The sequence below is a fragment of the Macrotis lagotis genome, chromosome 7, assembly GCF_037893015.1.
Source record: "Macrotis lagotis isolate mMagLag1 chromosome 7, bilby.v1.9.chrom.fasta, whole genome shotgun sequence".
NCBI classification, from domain to species: Eukaryota; Metazoa; Chordata; class Mammalia; order Peramelemorphia; family Peramelidae; genus Macrotis; species Macrotis lagotis.
The window spans coordinates 204321995-204343726 of NC_133664.1; the positions used below are offsets into that span (position 1 = coordinate 204321995).

General features: G+C 36.0%; 1 protein-coding gene across 1 annotated transcript in view; it reads left to right on the plus strand.

The window, feature by feature from the left end:
• Positions 1-2638: 2638 nt before the first annotated feature.
• HEBP1 (heme binding protein 1) overlaps positions 2639-21732 on the plus strand; it is a 48798-nt gene continuing 29704 nt past the window's right edge. The window contains exon 1 of the mRNA XM_074194550.1: positions 2639-2866. Within this exon, the coding sequence (XP_074050651.1) occupies positions 2789-2866 (78 nt within the window). The 5' untranslated portion in view covers positions 2639-2788. The remainder of the gene's footprint in view (positions 2867-21732) is intronic.

The window sequence follows — 21732 nt, forward strand, 5'->3', positions numbered from 1 at the left end:
TATTCTTTTCATGCATCTCTAGTCAGCTTCAGATGATTCACAGGGAAGAATCTAGCTTGCTATTGTATTGAATGGGATGAAATTCATCTTAATGTTTGATTTCAATATGACCCTAAGATGGGGAGAAGAAATTATTCCATACTGTAGTCTTCCATAGAATAGACCCTTATAATTGTTTTGTGGATCTGATTCCATGGGATGTTTCTTTATAGAAGAGATTACAGATCTATCAGTCAATCAACCAACAAATATTTATCAAGTGCCTACTATGTATATGACAGGCACTGGGGATAGAAATACAATAAATTAAACAATCCTTATTCTCAGGCAGTTTCCATTATAAAGGAGGAAAAGCCCAGGATATGTTAAAGTATATATAGAGAATAACTCTAAAGAGAATAAACACTCCCCAAAAACAAAGTTGTTGAATACAAAATAGCTGAGATGTCCATCACTAGTAATTGAAAGAGAAGTCTTCACATAGAGGGTAGTATTTGAGCTGGCTTGGAAAGGGATGTTATGTGTAAGGAGATTGGACATTCCAGTGATAGTACAAAGGCACAGAGAGATCCAGGAGATGAAAATTTACAGATGAAAAGCAGAGAGAAGAATAGTTTGGCAGGGAGCAAAGAATGTAGAGGGGAAATCAATGTCCAGGGGCTGAAAAGTCAGCTTGGGGGAAAAGTTGTAAAGGGCTTTAGGGGCTCAAAAGAGGTGTCAACGTTTAATTCTAGAGAAAAAAGCCACCAAAGGTTTTTGGATAAGATGACATGGTCAAATGTTTTGTAAAGAAAATCACTTTGATAGCAGTGGGGAGGAAAGAGAAAGAGAAAGTCTAATTAGGAGTCCATCACAATTATCCAGGTCAGAGATGATGAAGGGCTTTGTGTAAGTAGAGAAAAAGGGTGAGATGTGAGAGATGTAGTTTAGGTAGAAACTACAAGATTTGGAAAGAGATTGGATATGTAAAATGAGGGAGATGATACTCTAACAACTTGGGAGATTAAGAATTATGGTACTGAAGATGGAGGAAATGGGTCTGGGGAAAGGTAGCTTAAAGATTGATCTATGTGGGTTTATTTTTATGGAGAACTCACCAATCTCTGACTCAGGGAGGTGAGAAAAGCTTAGACTTTAATTCAAAGATAGCACAGTTTACAAGTTACTACAAAAGTTCAAAGGTTAAGTTCATTGGAGGAGCAGCAAGATATTGAGTTTCAGTGGTTGTTGAGTTAAGTAAAGGAGAAACAGTCATAAGTTGGGCTGGTGAGACTATCAAGAACAGCTAAGAGGGAGGAAAAAGTATGAGAGGTTATCTGAGAGATCACACTCCCCCCTCCCCCCACCCAGAGAAGGTTTCCTTCATAGGAAGACAAGTAAGGAGGGGATATATTAAAGAAGAGCAAAAGGGTCCCCAAAGTGGTCTAGTTTCACAGGAAGACAAGCAGGCAGGGAATAAATAGTAGAGAACAAGCAAGCTGAGGATAAGTAGTAGAGAAGAGCAAAGGGGAGAAGGATCAAGCTCTCCCAGAGTCAACCGTCTTCCAAAGACAAAGGACCAGCAGTGTATAACCAGCAAGGAAGAGCAAAGGGATAGGAAACTCTGGGGATGTCATTCCCCCATAGCAGCCCCTGAAAAGGAGAACAAGCAATTCAACTGAAGGGTGAGCTGAACCTTTAAGGAGAATATAGGGAGCCATGGGTGGGGGTGGATCACCAGTGAGAGTATAAGAAAAGAATAGGACAGAGTCTTGAGGAACATCCCACAGTAATTGGGTGTTATATGGATGATTATCCATTAAAAGGAGAATGAGATGGAGTCATCAGATAACTTGGAACAAAATGGGGAGAGGAGAGAGAGAGAGAGAGAGAGAGAGAGAGAGAGAGAGAGAGAGAGAGAGAGAACAGACCTAGAAGAGAGCATTAGGGAACACATTCAGTTAGAGGCATGAACTAGAAAATGAATCCGCAAAGGAAAGGGTAGTGGCAAAGATAACCCAGAGAGAAAAGGTGATCAACAAAGCATATGGGTCAGAAAAGGAGATCATTGGATTTGTCAATTAAGATATCATTGATAACTTTGGGGGAAGTTTCAGACAGATAAACTGGAATCTAGGCTGCAAAAGTCTGAGAACTGAATAGTAGATTAACAAACAAGGCCAGCTTTTTCTAGGAGAGATACAGGGTCATACCTGAGGGATTATTTGAAGCAAAGGAATATTTTGCTCAAATCTAGTCCAAATAACGAGAGAAAACTTGGGGAAGGTGTGAGGAAAACTGGATGGGGACAGAAGGAAGCTGATAAGGAGACATTATTTTTAGGTTCAAAATTATGATTATTTAAATTGTGATCAACTCCCGTTGGTCTGCACAACAGAGAGAAGGGTCTGTTTCCATGACTTCTTCAAACCAAGAAAATGTGTAACTTTTTTCTAGGCTAAGACCAAAAGCAGAACATTGCCCCCAAGCTGGGAAATTTCTGGCTCTTTGCCTATAGGAGTTCAAGCCCTCCCCCTCGCCAATTATGCTTCCTCCTTCTCCAGCACCCAAAGCAGTAGCGGAGCCCAACAAAAAGTGAACTAATTAGTTGTCCCTCCTCCCTGGGCGCTTGATTGGGTTGCTCCACGCCACTCTCCCGGGTTCCTGCGGCTCCTCCTGCAGAGCCTGGGCGGTTCGGGGCAGGGGACAGAAGAGAAGTGGATCTGAGCGCAGAAGCCAGGCCACTTACTCTGTGTCTGCTTCTTCAGTGGGGCGACCCCGGCCGTGGCGAAGACAACACAACGGCGTCATGTTGGGCATGATAAAGAACTCCTTGTTTGGGAGCGTGGAGACCTGGCCCTGGCAGGTCCTGAACAAAGCGGGGAAGGTAGGAGACCAGGGCTGCTAATTAAAGGGAAGAAAGACTCCACTTCCCTCCAATCAGAAGCTAGAGATTGAATGAGGAAGTGCTTCTGACAGCCAGATTTTGGGAAGGCTTTTGTTCTGGTCTGGGGCTGGAGAGAGGAGAGGGCCGGAGGGAGGAGAGGGTCCGGTAGGGTCCCTGAAAGGAAGACTGGAGATCAAGCATCGTCTTAAAAGAATCTGGTCATATTTTGGTGTAGGAGCCCCAATGGCCTCCATTTGGATTCTGAATTGAATTGCATTTAGGTAACGGAGCAGAAACATTCATTTATAGGTCATTTTTTATTTGAATGGAGAATATCAATTTGGCAGGTTGCAGTGCAGTAACAAAGGTTAATGCAGCATCTGATGTTTGTATACCTTGCAATGCAATCAGTAGAGATGGACTGCTCTGGGAAGGGCAAAGCACGTTTTCATTACAATTTGACAAACTTTTATTAAGTGCCTCCTTAATGTTAGATTTCGAAATAGGACCTAGAAATGCAAAAATGAAAAAGTTTTGCATTCCTGTAAGCCCTGAGGAGCTTAAAACCTCCCTTTGGAGTTAGAGGAAAACATGCAATAATAATAGTAGACAACAGTCAAAACTCTTTGAAGAGTTTTCCAATTTACAAAACTAGAGAACCTTGCTTCATATCCTACCTCTGACACTTATGTGTGACTTTGGCTAAGTCACTTAAGCTTCCTGGATCTCAGTTTCCTCATTTAATTATCAAAACAACCATGAGAACTAAGTGTTATTATTATTATCATCATCATCCACATTTTAGAAATGAGGAAATGGAGACAAGCAGAATCAGTGACTTGCCCAGGGTCACACAGTTATTAAGTGTCTGGGACCAGATTTGAGATTTGAATTCAGGTCCTCCTAACTCCAATCTTTCTGGCAATCTTTCCTCACAGAAGGAAAGAAGTTAGGAAACTTAGAAGTTTGTAATTTATCCTATAGGTAATAGGGCAACATGGTCAATATTCTAATAGCCTTGTGACAGAGAGGAAAGACTAAGGGAAGAGAGACAAGTTGGGAGGTTGTTACTATAGTCCAGGATGGTAGTTTTATTGGACATATACTAGCTAGGTTTAGTAGTGTGAGAGGAAGAATAAAATCAAGTGATAACATTGAGGTAGAATTGACAGGACTGGACCATTGGATTGGATGTGTGGTATAGCACAGTAGAAAGTTCAAAATGGTTTTGAAATTTCAAATCTAGACAACAAGGAAGATGGTGCTACCATCAATAGAAAAAGATAAATCTTTTATCCTTTTATACTAATTTTTTATTAGTAATACTCAGAGTCAGACAATTCTTATGCATGCAAGCTGAGGCTTTTCCAGACCCTATTATATACAGTAATAGTGGTTGTAGGTCATTTTTTTAATTAATAGCAATCACAAATGTAGTTCCAGTGTCATACAAGTACCAGTGATGTAGGATCACCAGAGTTATGCCCAGTAATTAGCATTACTTAGCTGACCATGTAATTGCTATTTGTTAATGCTTTTCTCTGGATCAGAATTTTATCTTCTTCCCCCCACCCATTTTGGTACCTGTCCATATAGCAGGACTTTACTGGTACTTTTCTCTAGTTACAAAATTTCAGCAGAATAAGAAGCAACTGTTGGGAGTGAAGAGGGGGATTTTTGTCCCCTCATGAATACCTGCATCCTGGGTTGTGTAATATAGCTATTTGTGTGCTCTGGATACCAAACTAACTCAAAGTAATATAGGAGCCATACATGGGGAATTAATGGAATTTTCTGCTCAAATTATATATTACAATCATAGAAAAGTGGTAGCTCTGTAGAGTGGTTAAGGGAACTAGACAGTGTCAACAGACTGAGGTTTGAGTCCTAACTTTCTCTGCCTAGGAGTATGACTGGCAAATCCCAGAGCTGCCCTTTATCTTCCTCTATGAAAAGGGCAGAATGAGAAGAAGTTTGCTTGCTTTAAAAGGTAGCTGTAAGGAAATTTTGTAAACTGAAAAGTAGAAAATGCTAATTAGAGCTACCACCTTGGCAAAGAACTAAGTAAGAAACTAATAGGCCTTTCACTATTCCCTAAAAGGCCTTCCCTTTATTTCTTTTCCAATGTGTCATGAACCTAATCCTCCCCTCTCTGCCCCTGTCTCAGAGTCAGATGTTAAAGACTGATTTTGTGCATAGGTGGAGGAGCATATGTTGCAGTTGGCCTTATCATTAGACACTTGTTTTAACTTTGGCAATTCATGGACTGTGCCTAGTGTCCTGTGTTGGCCTTGAGGAGTTAGATGGGCACTGTGGTATAATGTAGAGAACACTGTCTCTAAGAACAGAAGAATCAAATCTTGGCATTTCTCCTTCCTAGCAACATACTAACTAGTACTCACTGGTAATGACTTTAGAAGTACAGAATGTTAGCAACACAGAATTTACTTGTACTTGGTCAAGAATTGCCACCACTACCACAAGAATAAAGACCTACTGTGGAGGAGAAATTACTATCTATTCAAACAACCCATTCCACTTTTAGATGGCTGCAATTCCTTCTAACATTGTAAATCAGTCTCTGTAAGATTTCTCTTAATTTTCCTATCTGGGGCCAAGCAGAAAAAATCTTATCCCACTTTCCTGTGGCTTCTTTTCAGAAATTTTGAAGAAAGCTCACCCATGCATGAACAACCCAGCAAAAAAAATCACTTCTTCATGTTGAATATGATAAATTTCCTCAGGCAGCGATTGTAGTACAATGGATTTAATACTGGAACTGCAATTAAGAAGATCTGAGTTCAAACCCAACCTTAGATAACACAAGGACACTCTTGACCTTCACTGTTTCCTTTCTAACTCTGGAAAGGATCTTAGAAGCCATCTGCTCCATTTTACATATAAGGAAACTGAGATCCAGGAAGCTTAAGTGACTTAGCCAAAGTCACACATAAGTGTCAGAGGTAGAATATGAAGCAAGGTTCCCTAACTCTTCTCATCCTAATTATCCTTTTAATCACATCTTCCAGAAGACAAGCCTCTTGAGCAATAGTTTGTAGACTACACTTTCTATCACTTTTTAAAACTTGGGATTTTTTTTAACCTGTAATTGTGAAAAAATAAAATATTAGATTAAAAAAAAGAAAATGAAATTATTTGCTTATTTCAGATTCTTCTTGCTTTTTCAGAGTTCTCTAGCATTAATTAAATCAGCAATCATACCTGACATTTCTTTCAGTTCTCTTGGTTCTAGGCCCAATGATGAACTCAGAAAGGGCAGATGGCTACTCTCTTGCTATTTCCCACTTTATTATGGGATTTGTTTCTCTTAGTTTTAGGGTTTTTTTTTTTAAATTTGGGACTTTCTCTGTGGCATGACAAAAGAATTTTTAAAAAGAGTTTACCATCCCCACTCTTGTCTATTATGCCACACCAGACTTAGTCTCATCCCTTCTTGGATGTTCCTCTTTTTCTCAAAACAGCTTTTTAAAATATTTTGTTGTCCTTAGCTTTCTTCATCAATTTATCTCAGCCTGAAATTTAAATTGTTTTGACACTTTTCTTCTAGGAATTATTATACATTAATTAATTTATATACAATATCATATCATTATAATTTCTTTTCATTTTACATTACTTCATATTCCTTTCATCTGGTGTGTGTGTGTGTGTGTGTGTGTGTGTGTGTGTATAAATGTCAGAGATAGGATATGTAAAAGAAGTAGGATGTGATAGGTTCTCTGACTCTTGAGGCCATGTTCTTTCCATTTACTCTGCTGTCTTCCCATCCTAACTATCCCTTTAATAATATAATATAATATATAATCTGTCACTAATAGTAGAGTGTAGAGAGAACACTGGACCTGGAGTCAGGAAGATATGAGTTCAAATGTGGCCTCAGGCACTTACTAGCTCTGTGACCCTAAGACACTTACCCTTTGCCTCAATTATAACACCTACTATACAGAGTTGTTGTTAAGAATCAAAAGAAATAATATTTGTTTAAAAAAAAGAAGACACCCTTAGCATAGTGCCTGGTACATTTATTCATTCACCCCCCCCCTTTTTAAACATCTCTGATAAGCAAAGAGTTAGTTCACTATGTATCCACAATAGTCTTTTTAGACAAGTCCCTTTTCTATTAGAATCTTTTCTCTTAGTGTCTTCAAAAATATCATTGTTTTGAACTTCACACCTGTCTAAGCCTAAATTCTGTAGAGTTTATTCTCCAAATTCTTTGACATCTCTTCTCAAAATTTCTGAAGCCTGTTAGACTGTGACCTTCTTTCTCTACTATCACAAGTTCTGTTAAAATATGGTTACTTCCCCTAAAGTTCTCATCATTTCTACCTTAGCAGTCAATTCCTCCTTGCTAATGAGATTCAGTTTAAATTTCTCCATTGTTACTTTCTTTACCTTTTGAAAGATAAAATTATCTTCAAGGTAAGCCAAGAAATTATTAACTATTCATTTGGGAGAGAAAATTTTAGATAAGATAATTAATGACCTTTATCAGTGCAATACCATTCCTTCTTAATAGTCTTGAATTTTCTTTATGAGTTCCTTATCCATTTCCTTCTGGTCAGGTGATCTGTAGTATACTATAATGATAGTATGTTTTTTTAATTTGCACCTTGTATTATTAACTCATGGCCACATGGTTTCCACCATGCTAAGTCCATCTGCTTCCTGAATTTCCTTTGCATATGTTATTTTTAAGTAAGGTATTTCAGAGTTAAATATTCATCATGGATACCAAATTTTTCTCTTTGCATTAAATCATTTAAGTTCTCCAAGAATCTCCATTTGCTCATCTCTAAAATGAGTTTACTAATACTATTCAAATGACCACCTGGGTGTCTTGAGAAAGAAGTGCATTGCAATTCTTAAAGTTCTTCATAAATATATTATTGTTCATTCCTTTCCATTGTGCCTGACTCTTTGTGACTCCATTTGAGTTTTTCTTGCTAAGATAAAAAAAAAAGTTTTTTCAAATGGTTTGCCATTTTCTTCTCCAATCCATTGGATGAGGAAACTGAGGCAAACAGGATTAATGGCTTTCCCAGGGTTACATAGCTAGTAAGTGTCTGAGGATGAATTTGAAATCAGGTCTTGACTCCAGGGCCATCATTCTATCCATTGTGCTACCTAGCTACTCATATAACTATGAGTTATAATTATTAACATAAAATCTGAGACATGGAAAAACCTTGGGGTTCATATAGTTTAACTTCCCACCTCAAACAGAAATTTCTTCTATAATAGGAAATCATTTTACCTTCTCAGTTTTCTCATCTATAAAATGAAGCAGTTTATTTTGCAGGTGAACCCTCCCTGCCTTTTCAGTCTTCAAACACCTTACTCCCCTCCATGTAGTTTATGATCAAGTAACCTGGCTTCCTTGTTCTTCTTCACACAAGACATTCCATCTCCTGATTAAAAATATTTTTTAAAAGGGGGAGTACTCAGATTTCAACTGGCTTGCATGATCTGTTTGCAGAGGATTGTGCACTCAATGCAGCCTTTGAAGCTGAGATGCAACAAAGTATGGATCGATTCTCTACTGCTTGTGCACATTTTGGTCTAACAATTAACACCAAGAAAACAGAGGTACTCTATCAGCCAGCACCACATCATCCATATGTGAAACCATCAATTACAGCAAATATAGAAGTTGAGTACTGTGGACAAGTTCACTTACCTTGGCAGTGTCCTTTCCAAGGAGGTACACACATTGACATTGAAGTTGACATTTACATTGCCAGAGCTAGCTCAGTATTTTGGAGGCTCTGGAAGAAAATGTGAGAGAGAAAAGGTATTAGACTGACTACCAAACTGAAGGTCTACAGAGCCGTTGTGCTGACCTCATTGCTATATACCCGTGAAACCTGGACAGTCTACCACGTCATGTCAGGAAACTGAAACACTTCCATTTAAATTGTCTTAGGAAAATTCTGAAGATCACCAGGCAGGAGAAGACACCCAACACTGAGGTCCTTTCTCTAGCTAAACTGCCTAGCATTCCAACATTACTATAGAGAGTGCAACTATGATGGGCTGGACACGTTAGAATGACAGGTGTACACTTGCCAAAAAACTATTTTACGTAGAACACACAGGGCAAGTACTCACAAGGGGTTCTGAAGAAGTGATACTGAAGGTCTCATTGAAGAACTCTAGAAATGATTGTACAGCATGGGAGACATTGGCACAGGACCACCCAGCATGGCAGGCCCTCATCAATGAGGGTGGCCTGTTCTATGAAGAAGGCAGAATTGAAGCAGCTCAAAGGAAACATGACATCCATAAGTTTAGAGTACCCACCCCAGGTGTTCACATGGGCTATTTGTGTCCAACCTGTGGTAGAGCATTCCGAGCTCATATTGGTCTGATCAGTCATAGTTGGACACACCATAATTTGTCTCAAACATAATCATGTCATCTTTGTCTTCTTCTATAACAAAGGACAAGAACCAACTAACCAACAAACATTTTTGCTGTCTATCTGAGTGTTTGAAATTCTCTCCCTCCTCACTTCTATCTCCTAGCTTCTTTTCAGGTCTCAGCTGAAATTCCATCCTCTTTCTACAAGTCATCTTTCTTTTTTTTCCTCTTTTTTTGACCTACTGTGGGATCTTCTCTATTGACCTGCGACCAGTCATCAAATGAAGTTTTTAAAAAATGCATAATGGGCTTCAATCAGGACCAGGACAGCACCATATATATTCCATTTCTGCAAGGTTCCTTGACCAGAGTCAAGGTACAAGTTGGTACAAAATATTGGGATGGGAACAGGGAAAGAGTACAGAAATGAGATAATCTGGTTGAGATCAGTGGCAGCCATCAGCAACAATGGAATTGATGATGAACAGGTGGTCTGGCCTCAAGCTGTTTCCTTCTCATAGGTCCTACCATGGGTTAGTGTCCATCCTGGAGGTCCTGAGTAAGTGTGGTATCCTACCCATCCGTTTTCTGGATATGGATAAGTTTGCCTCTATCCAGTAGATTTGTAGATTTGACCTTCCTATCATCAGCTGTTATCTCATCAAACTCTACTCCCAACTTGAAGGAGATCTAAGTGTTCTTGTCAAGAAGTGGTAGGCTTGGCCAACACTAATGATTTCATGTAGTCATCGAAGTTCATGCTATCAATCAACTTCCAGGTGCCAGCGAAAGCACCTGCCATTTTACTTGGCCAGAGGATGTGATGCTGTCCTGTGTTGTGCTGGGCTGAGCTAAGTTGAGCAACAGGCAGGCAGTTGGGAATGCAAAGAGGGGATACAAGAAGTTTCTGGCTCCCAAGATATCTTTCTAAGCCCTCCTTAATGTTAGTGTCTTTCCTCTGAGATTATTACTAGTTTATCAAATATACATACATACACACACACACACACACATATATATACAATATATACATGTATATTTATATATCTATACATGTAGATGCATATTTGTGTATACATGTATATATATATATATATATACCCACAAACACATATTATCTCCTTTTTAGATTTTAAATTTAAATTTAAATTTGAAAACCCAAATTAATTACTTTGAGATCAAGATGGAGTTTGTTTTGTTTTTCTTTATATTCCCAGTGTTTAGTTCAGGGTCTGGCATATAGTAGGCACTTAAATGCTTGTTGACTTGACTTAATTTGATTTGCACATGCTATTCCACATGTCTGTTATGAGTTCTCTTCATTCTTAAAATAGTTAGCTTCTATAGTAAATTTAAACAACACCATGAAGTCTGTCTTGATTCCTCCTGATGCTTTATCCTCTCCCACCAAAAAAAATACCTTGTATTTCTTTTGTATTTGTATCTATTTATATGTTTTTACTTTCATACTCCTTAGTAGAATATAAGTTCTGTGAGGTCAGAGGCTGTTTCCATTTCTGTCTTTGAATCTGTTGAAATTAGTAGAGATTAAGTAAGTGCTTTCTGGTAGAGTAATTAATTAATTGGTAAGTTCTTTACCATGATTCTATAGGGTATTTTTTTGAATGTCTAGTGAAAGGTAGATAGAAAAGAATTTCTCTTTTTAATGTAAATATAAAGGCTAAATGTTTAGTTAGAAAATAAGGAGAGAAAAGAGTAACAGTAATAGAACTTGTTAGAACCAGTCTTATTTATCTTTCTTTGGAGTCAGAGGTACTGAATTTAGCTAGGAGATCTTCTTTGATCATTGTGATATCAACCACAAACAGGTCACGTAAGTTCTGTCATAGATCTCTGTTATCAATATCAAGCATTTATAAGTATCCTCAATATACCAGAAATTATGTTAAGCACTGGGATTCCTTTTAAAACTATAAGATTTGGACATATAGAATAAAATGAAAATTAAAACCAAGAAAGCTGATGATATCACTAGGTGAGAGAGTATAGGAAGTATAGGAAGAAAGGAACATCCCACAGTAACTGAGTGTTATAAGGATGATTATCCACTAAAGAAAAATGAGATGGAATCATCAGATAGCTTGAAAGAAAACAGAGAGAGGGAGGGAGGGAGGGAGGGAGAGAGAGAGAGAGAGAGAGAGAGAGAGAGAGAGAGAGAGAGAGAGAGAGAGAGAGAAGAAAGTATCATGAAAGTTCTGAGAAAAGAGAATGAAGGTGATCAACAGGGTCAAATGCTAGAAGAAGGCCAAGAAATATGGGATCTAGAAAAGAGATTAGATTGAGCAATTTAAAGATCATTAGGGACTTTGGAGAGAGCAGCTTAAATGTGGAGATTTAGAAAAGAGATTACAGTTAGCAATTAAGAGAACATTAAATACCTTGGAGAGAGCATTTCATCTGAGGTTAGAAGTCAGACTTCAGAGGTTAAGAATAAAGTGAGAGAAAATGAAGGCATGAAATGTCAATGGTTTTCTTGGGGAGTTTCACTATAAAAGGGGAGAGCAGGATAAGAGCAAGTGAAGATGGTAAGATCTAGTAAGATTTTGGGGATTTTTTAAGCATAGGAAAGATTTGTTCTTGTTTATAGGTAATAGGATAACAGATTAAAATTAGAAGGGAAAAATCTTATGAGGTGTAGTCTTCAAGAGAGAATGGCATGAAAGATGGGATCAAAGATACATGTAAATGTAGCCTTGGTGAGAAATAGATCCACTTCTTCAACAGAGACTGGAATAAAGGAGTAAATAGTGAAAGGTAAAACTAATAGGTTGTGAAATGAGGAAGGAAAAGGGAATTAGTGATAAATGACCTTGATTTTCTCCAGAAAGTATGAAATGAGAGCTTCAGCTTACTTGCAATGGTATGGTGAGAATGAAGACTAAACTTAGGAGGAATGTCATAAGGAAAAAATATATATATTATATTATATTATATTACATTATAATGATTAGATAAAGGAACAGAGTTCTTGATCATGGAAATGGAATATTTATGGGTAAGATTTAAAATGCTACCATTCCTATGTTAAGCTGAGATGGATTGGAGGAATGGGCTATGGGAACTGATTCAACTGAGGAAGTAGGAGAAATGTCAACATTTGTGTTAATGTTCCCCAGTAATAAGACAGGAATTAAGGTAAAAAGAAAAACTGTGTCATTGAACACAGTGACAAACATAGTGGTGGTCAGTAGATAACAACCACAAGGATCTGGATTGAGTGATAAATTTAGATAGATTGAATTGCAAAAGAGGAGAGATTGCCAAGTAATGGTAACAGAGGGAGATTTTAGAAGTGGAATTGGTAAGCCAAAAATATTCTAGACCCCCTTCCAGGACCATTAATTTGGGGAGGATGGTGAGAAGGTACAACCAGTATTGGAAATGATGACCAGAAATGCAGTACACCCTTTAACTCAAAACCATAAGCTATTATCTGATTTAATCTTTCTTGGCCTTATTTATCATTTTGCCTACAACCATTATCTTGGGATAATTGTCATTCTTCAAATGGAATTTCCATGAGAGAGAAAAAATGTGTAAGTGTTGAGTCTACATGCTAAGATTGATTCTTATTTCCCGAGTAACATTTAGTTGTCACTTGTTGTTCAGTTATTTTTTAGTCATGTCCAGCTCTTCATGTTCCCATTTGGTATTTTCTTGGCAAAGTCACTGAAGTAGTTTGCCATTTTCTTCCCTGACTCATTTTACTGATGAGGAAACTGAGGCAAATGGGGTTAAGTGACGTACCCAAGATCATGTAGCTAGTGTCTGAGGGCAGATTTGAACTCAGGAAGATGAGTCTTTCTAAGATTGATACTCTTATCTACTGCCCCACCTAGATACCCTAAAAGTTACATATTACATTGACTGGGAATAAGTGTACATTCTCACAAAAAATCCCCACTGCAGTCCATGAAACATTTGTGGAGTCCCAATTATCTTCCCCTGAAAATCTTCAGAGGTATTAGATTCTCCAGGCATTTCATGTTGACTATATAACCAGGTCTAGTAGAGAAAACTCAGTCTGGGGTTTCTCCTTGCAAAGATTTATTTTTTTAAGAAACTAGCATGGTCTTTTCTTGAGTTTTGTTGTAAGTAAAGTCTTGTATTGATTCTGGATTATTCAAAGAAATACAAATTGTTACTTCATAGATTTTAGAATTAGAAAGGACTTAGAAATCATTCAGTAGAAATGACAGATATATGGTAAAATAGAGCACTGGTCCTAGAGTCAGGAAAGCCTAAGTCAACCTAACCTATTTGCTTCAGTTTCCTTAAGCATAAAATGAAGATAATAACAACATCTATCTCTCAGGGTTGTTGTGAGGATCAAATAAGATAATTTTGATAAAGTACTTGGTATAGTGTGTGACACAGGACGGTCATACAGAAATGATGGACATCATTGTTATTATCAATATAATGATCTTTGTGGCTGCTATCTGTCCCCCCTCAGGACATTTTCCCTCTTTTCTCTGGAAATTCTATATCTAGTTCATGGCTGCTATATAAATGTTATTGCTGTTGCTATTGTTATTATCATTATACATATTAGTAGTAGTAGTAGTAGTAATAGTAGTAGTAGAACTTCTTTTTAAAGACAGAAAACTGGGGCTGAGAGTTTAAGTGGTTTCTCTCAAGAGAACACATTTAATAAGTAAAGAAGTTGTGATTCAGACTCAATCTACTTGCTCTAACTACATCCCACTCCCTCTATACTATGTGGTTCTCTTAAGAGTCTAAGTTATTTAGCTATTAAATAGTAACTGTTAAGGCTTAAACACATGAAAAGTTAAATAACGATACAAGACAATAATATGAGGGATATTACAAAGAAATATATGACAACCACATGAAGTATGAGTAATAGATATTATGAATTCCAAAAAAAAAGGGAAAGGTTGCAATGATTTGGAAACCTACTTGGAGGAAGCAAAACTTGTTAGAACCTACAGAATGGTAGCATTTGTTTAGGTGGAGTATAATGGGATGGTGTCCAAGCCCCAGTGAATGTCTCCATGATAAGAGATAGGAACCAGACTTGTGATTTAATTGGTTTAGGGGAAACTCCTCCCTACTGATACAAACTGAGACCGGTAAAACTTATTATTTTAGATGAGCAGTTCTCAAAGTATAATATAATATAATATAATATAATATAATATAATATAATATAATATAATATAATACCCTCTATGGCTCTCTAAGACCCTTTCAAGGAGTCTATAGGTGAAAACTATTTTTATAACTATACCCAATTGTATTAATGAATGAAACAATAAATTTTAAACTTAAATACAAAACAAGAAAAAGGAAAACAAAGAAACATTTCCATGTACACAGCAGAACATAAGATAGAATTCTTTTTTTTGAGGATTCTTAATAATTGTAAGACTATAAATGGACTCCTACACAAAAATTGACCATATATTAAAGCATAAAACCTCACAATCAAATGCAGAAGAGTGGAAATATTAAATGCATCATTTTCAGATAATGTTGCAATAAAAATCATGAGTAATAAAGGGCCATGGAAAGACAGACTAAAAATTAATTGGAAATGAAATAATGTAATTTTAAAGAATGAGTGAATCAAACAGCAAATCTTAGAAATAATTAATAATTTCAAGATAATGACAACAATGAGACAACATGCAAAAATGGGATATAGCCAAAAGCAGTTATTAGGGGAATTTAATATCTCTAAATGTTTGTATGAATAAAATAGAGAAAGAGGAGATCGATGAATTTGGCAGACAAAAAAGCTTGAAAAAGAGTAAGTTAAAAATGGCCAATTAAATATAAAATTAGAAATTCTGAAAATCAAGACACTTATAAAATCAAAAGTAAAAAAAGTATCAAACTAATAAATACAACTGAACTGATTTTATGAAAAAAATTGACAAACTTTTGGTTAATTTGATTAAAAAAAAGGAGAAAATCAAATTACCAGTATCAAAAATGAAAAGGGTAAATTCACCACCACTGATGAGGAAATTAAAGTAATAATTTAGAGCTATTTTGCCCAACTGTATGCCAAGTGAAAAGGATGAGTATTTACAGAAATACAAATTGCCCAGATTAACAGAAGAGAAAATTAAATTCTTAAATAACCCCATTTCAGAAAAAGAAATTGAACATGCCATCAATGAACTTCCTAAGGAAAAAAATCTCTTGAGCTAGAACAAGTGAATTCTACCAAACATTTAGACAACAATTAATTCCAGTTATATATGTAAACTATTTGAAAAAATAGGTGGAAAAGGAGTTGTGACAAATTCCTTCTATGACACCAATATGCTGCTGATACCTAAACCAGGAAAAATCAAAGTAGAGAAAGAAAATTATAAACAATTTTCTAAATTGATGTAAAATTTTAAAATAAAGTATTAGCAAAGCAATCACAGCAAGTTATCACTAGGATAATATACTATGATCAGGTAGGGGCACTTAGGTGATGCAGTGGCCAGAGAACTGGTCTTGGAGTCAGGAGGATCAGAGTTTGAATCTGCCTCAGACACTTGATACTAACTGTGTGACCTTGGGACCTTAGGCAATGATCTGGTAGAATTTTTACCAGGAATTCAGAGTTTGTTCAATATTAGAAAAACTATCAGCATAATTAACCATATCAATAACAAAACTAACAGAAATCATATGATTGTTTCAATAGATGCTAAAAGAACTTTTGGGGCCAAGATGATGGAGAGAAGACAGGCACAGTTAGAAATGCCTGAATCTTCTTCTCATCAGACTTGGCTTAAAGTCAACCTACACATATTCAATTAACTTATAAAACATCTAACCTTTCAAGTATTAAAAGGTGAAAAGGGGAGGGGGATGGAGAAAGGGAAGGGGAGTGGGGGGGAAAGGGGAAGTAACAAAAGGAAGGGAAGGGAAAAGGAAAAAAGGGAAAGGGGAAAGAAAGGGGAGGGTGTGATATAGGAGGGAAAATACACTGAAGGGGGTGGTATTCAGAAACAAAATACTGGGGAATATGGATAAGGGGGTGAAGGGGGAAAATACAAACAGAGGGGAGATAGCAAGGAGGTCAATAAAGAATTAGTAATCATAACCTTGAATGTGAATGGGATGAACTCTCCCTTAAAACGTAAGCAAATAGCAGAGTGGATTAAAAACCAGAATCCTACAATATGCTGCTTACAAGAAACTCATTTGAAGCAGAGAGATACATATAGAGTAAAGGTAAAAAGTTGGAGTAAAATATATTTTCCTTCAGCTGAAGTAAAAAAAGCAGGTGTAGCAATCCTTATGTCAGACAAAGCAACAACAAAAATAGATAGCGTTAAAAGAGATAAGGAAGGAAACAATAAAGTCATTTCAATATTGAATATATATACACCCAGTGGGACAGCACCCAAATTCTTAGAGGAGAAGCTGAAAGAACTACAGGAAGACATAGACAGCAAAACTCTACTAGTGGGAGACCTCAAGCTCCCACTGTCAGATCTAGATAAATCGAATCATAAAATAAACAAGAAAGAAGTTAAGGAGGTAAAAAAAACCTAAAAAAAAATAAGAAGTTAAGGAGGTAAAAAGATTGTTAGAAAAACTAGATATGGTAGGAGTATGGAGGAAACTGAATGGGGATAGAAAGGAATATACATTTTTCTCTGCAGTACATGGAACTTATACAAAAATTGACCATGTACTAGGACATAAAAACCTAATGATCAACTGCAGAAAGGCGGAAATAGTGAATACATCTTTCTCAGATGTATATGCAATAAAAGTCATATACAATACTGGGCCAAGGAGATACAGACCCAGAACAAATTGGAAACTGAATGACCTTATTTTAAAAAAATGAGTGGACCAAAAAACAAATTATAGAAAGGATTAGCCATTTTATCCTAGATAATGATAATAATGAAACAACATACCAAAACCTATGGGATTCATTCAAAGCGATTCTCAGGGGATATATTATAGCTCTAAATGCTTACATGAATAAATTAGAGAAAGAGGAAATCAACAAACTAAACATGCAACTAAAAAATTAGAGAAAGAACAAATCAGAAATCCTCAACTAAATACCAAATTAGAAATTCTAAAAATTAAAGAGAAATTAATAAAATCGAAAGCAAAAAAACTATTGAATTAATACATAAAACCAAAAGTTGGTATTATGAAAAAAAAACAATAAAATTGATAAACTGCTGGTCAATTTCATTAAAAAAAGAAAGAAGAAAACCAAATTGCTAGTGTCATAAATGAAAAAGGTGAACCCACTACCAATGAGGAGGAAATTAAAGTAATAATTTGAAATTATTTTGCCCAACTCTATGCCAATAAATTTGATAATCTAAGTGAAATGGATGAATATTTACAAAAATATAAGTTGCCCAGGTTAAATGAAGAAGAGATTAAATACCTAAACAACCCTATCTCAGAAAAAAGAAATTCAACAAGCCATTATCGAACTCCCTAAAAAAAAAATCTCCAGGGCCTGATGGATTCACAAGTGAATTCTACCAAACATTTAAGGAACAATTGGTTCCAGTCCTAGATAAACTCTTTGGAAAAATAGGGAAAGATGGAACTCTGCCTAACTCTTTCTATGAAACTAATATGGTATTGTTACCTAAACCAGGAAGAGTTAAAACAGAAAAAGAAAATTATAGACCTATTTCCTTGATGAATATAGATGCAAAAATCCTAAATAAAATCTTAGCAAAACGATTACAACAAGTCATCACTAGGATAATACATTATGATCAAGTAGGATTTATTCCAGGAATGCAGGGTTGGTTCAATATTAGGAAAACTGATAGTATACTCAATTATATCAACAACAAACCTATCAGAAATCATATGATCATATCAATAGATGCTGAAAAAGCTTTTGACAAAATACAGCATCCATTCCTATTAAAAACACTAGAGAATATAGAAATAAATGGACTGTTCCTTAAAATAATTAGCAGTATCTATTTGAAACCATCAAAAAGCATTATATTCAATGGGGAGAGACTAGAGGCATTCCCAATAAGATCAGGGGTGAAACAAGGGTGCCCATTATCACCACTACTATTCAATATTGTATTAGAAATGTTAGCATCAGCAATTAGAGAAGAAAAAGAAATTGAAGGAATTAGAATTGGTAAGGAAGAGACAAAACTCTCACTCTTTGCAGATGACATGATGGTCTACCTAGAGAATCCCAAGAAATCATCCAAAAAACTACTGGAAACAATTAGCAATTTTAGCAAAGTTGCAGGTTATAAAATAAACCCTCAGAAATCCTCAACTTTTCTATATATGTCTAGCAAGAAATAGCAGGAAGAGCTAGAAAGAGAAATCCCATTCAGAGTAACCTCAGACAATATAAAATACCTGGGAGTCTATTTGCCAAGACAGACTCAGAATCTTTTTGAAAACAATTATAAAACACTTCTCACACAAATTAAATCAGATTTAAATAACTGGGCAAATATCAACTGCTCATAGATAGGTAGAGCTAATATAATAAAAATGACAATTCTACCAAAACTAAACTATCTGTTTAGTGCCCTACCAATCATAATTCCAAAAAATCACTTTAATGAGTTAGAAAAAATTGTAAGTAAATTCATATGGAGAAATAAAAAGTCAAGACTTGCCAGGAGCTTAATGAAAAAAAGTACAAAAGAAGGTGGCTTAGCCCTACCTGATCTAAAATTATATTATAAAGCATCAGTCATCAAAACTGTTTGGTATTGGCTAAGAAGTGGAGTGGTGGACCAGTGGAATAGACTAGGTGTAAAAACAGGAGATGATTATAGTAATCTGCCGTTTGATAAACCCAAAGAGTCCGACCATTGGGATAAAAACTCCCCCTTTGATAAAAATTGCTGGGATAATTGGAAGTTAGTATGGAAGAAACTTATATTAGACCAACACCTTACACCCTTTACCAAGATAAGATCCAAATGGTTACAGGACATAGACATAAAAAACAATACTATAAGCAAATTAGAAGATCAAGGACTAGTCTACCTGTCAGATCTATGGAAAGGGGAACAGTTTATTACTAAGGAAGAGTTGGAGAACATCACCAAAAACCAATTAGATGATTTCAATTACATTAAATTAAAAAGCTTTTGCACAGATAAAACCAATGTAACCAAGATCAAAAGAAATGTACTAAATAGGGAAACAATGTTTACAGCTAATGATTCTGACAAAGGACTCATTTCTAAAATATACAGAGAACTGAGTCATATTTTTAAAACAAAAAGCCATTCCCCAATGAGAAATGGTCAAAGGATATGCAAATGCAATTTACAGATGAGGAGATCAGAGCAATCCATAGCCATATGAAAAAATACTCTAAATCATTAATTATTAGAGAAATGCAAATTAAAGCTTCTCTGAGGTACCACCTCACACCTCTCAGATTGGCCAATATGACCAGGAAGGATAATGATCACTGTTGGAAGGGTTGTGGGAAATCTGGGACACTATTACACTGTTGGTGGAACTGTGAACTCATCCAACCCTTCTGGAGAGCTATTTGGAACTATGCCCAAAGGACAACAAAAATGTGCATACCCTTTGTCCCAGCAATGCCACTACTGGGTCTATACCCTGAAGAGATGAGGAAAAAGGGTAAAAACATTACTTGTACAAAAATATTTATAGCAGCCCTGTTTGTGGTGGCAAAGAATTGGAAATCAAGTAAATGTCCTACAATTGGGGAATGGCTTAGCAAACTGTGGTATATGTATGTCATGGAACACTATTGTTCTATTAGAAACCAGGAGGGACGGGATTTCAGGGAAGCCTGGAGGGATTTGCATGAACTGATGCTGAGATGAGCAGAACCAGAAAAACATTGTACACCCTAACAGCAACATGGGAGTGATGTCCAACCTTGAAGTACTTGCTCATTCCATCAGTGCAACAATCGGGAACAATTTTGGGCTGTCTGCAAAGGAGAGTTCCATCTGTATCCAGATAAGGAGCTGTAGAGTTTGAACAAAGTGCAAAGACTATTCCCTTTAATTTAGAAAAAAAAAAGATCTTATTGTCTGATCTTGTTACCTCTTAGACTTCTCTTCTTTAAAGATATGATTTCTCTCTCATCACACCCAGTTTGGATCAAGGTACAACATGGAAACAAATTAAAAACTGATAGAGTGCTTTCCGTGGGGGGGGAGGGAAGCCAGATTGGGGGGGAAATTGTAAAACTCAAATAATATCTTCAATAAAACTAAATTTAAAAAGTATAATGGGCCTGGCAAAGGAGATATGAACAGTCATATTCTTGGGCTGTAAAAAAGAAAAAACTTTTGACAAAATACAGCATCCATTCCTATTCAAAACACTAGAGAACAAAGGAATAAATGGAGTTTTCCTTAAAATGATCATCAGTATTTATGTAAAATTATCAGCAAGCATTATATGAAATGTGGATAAGCTAGATGCATTCCCAGTAAGATTAAGGATGAAATAAGGATGCCCTTTATCACAACTATTATTCAGTATACATAGTGTTAGAAATGATAGCTTTAACAAAAAGAGAAGAAAAAGAAACCGAAAGAATTAGAATAGGCAATGGGGAAACAAAACTCACTCTTTACAGATGATATGATGGTATACTTAAAGAATCATAGAAAATAAACTTCAAAAACTACTTGAAACAGCAACTTCAGCAAAGTGGCAGAATATAGAGAAACCTACAAAAACCATCAGCAATTCTGTATATTATCAACAAAGCCTAGCAGCAAGAGATAGAGAAATTTCATTTAAAGTAATTGCAGGCAACATAAAATACTTGGAAGTCTACCTGCCAAGACAAACTGAGAAACTATTTGAAAACAATTGCAAAACATAAATAAAATCACACAAATAAAATCAAATGGAAAATGTCAATTGCAGATAATTAGGCTGAGGTAATAAAACAAAAATAACAATTCTACCTAAATTAAATTACTTATTCAGTACCATACCAAACTACCAAAAATATTTTACTGAGCTAGAAAAAATGGTAACAGAATCTATCAGTACAACAGAGAAGATACAAAAGAAATAGTAGTAAATGACAATAGTAATCTACTGTTTAATAAACCCAAAGACTACTGCTTCTGGGATAAAAACTTTCTCTTTAACAAAAACTGCTGGGAAAACTGGAAAACTGTATGGCAGAAACTAGGCATAGTCCAACATCTCACAACCTTATACCAAGATAAAGTCAAAATGGATACAGGATTTAGATGTAAAAGATGATAACAAAAGCCAGTTAGGAGAACAAGGAATAGTTTTTCTATCAGATTTATGGAAAGGGGTCGAGTTTATGACCAAAGAATAGATAGAGAATATGATAAAATGCAAAATGGATAATTGTGATTATATTGTTAAAAAGTTTTTGCACAGATAACATCAATGCAACCAGGATTAAAAGGAATGCAATAAGTTGGGAAATAATTTTTATAACTAGTATTTCTGATTAAGGACTC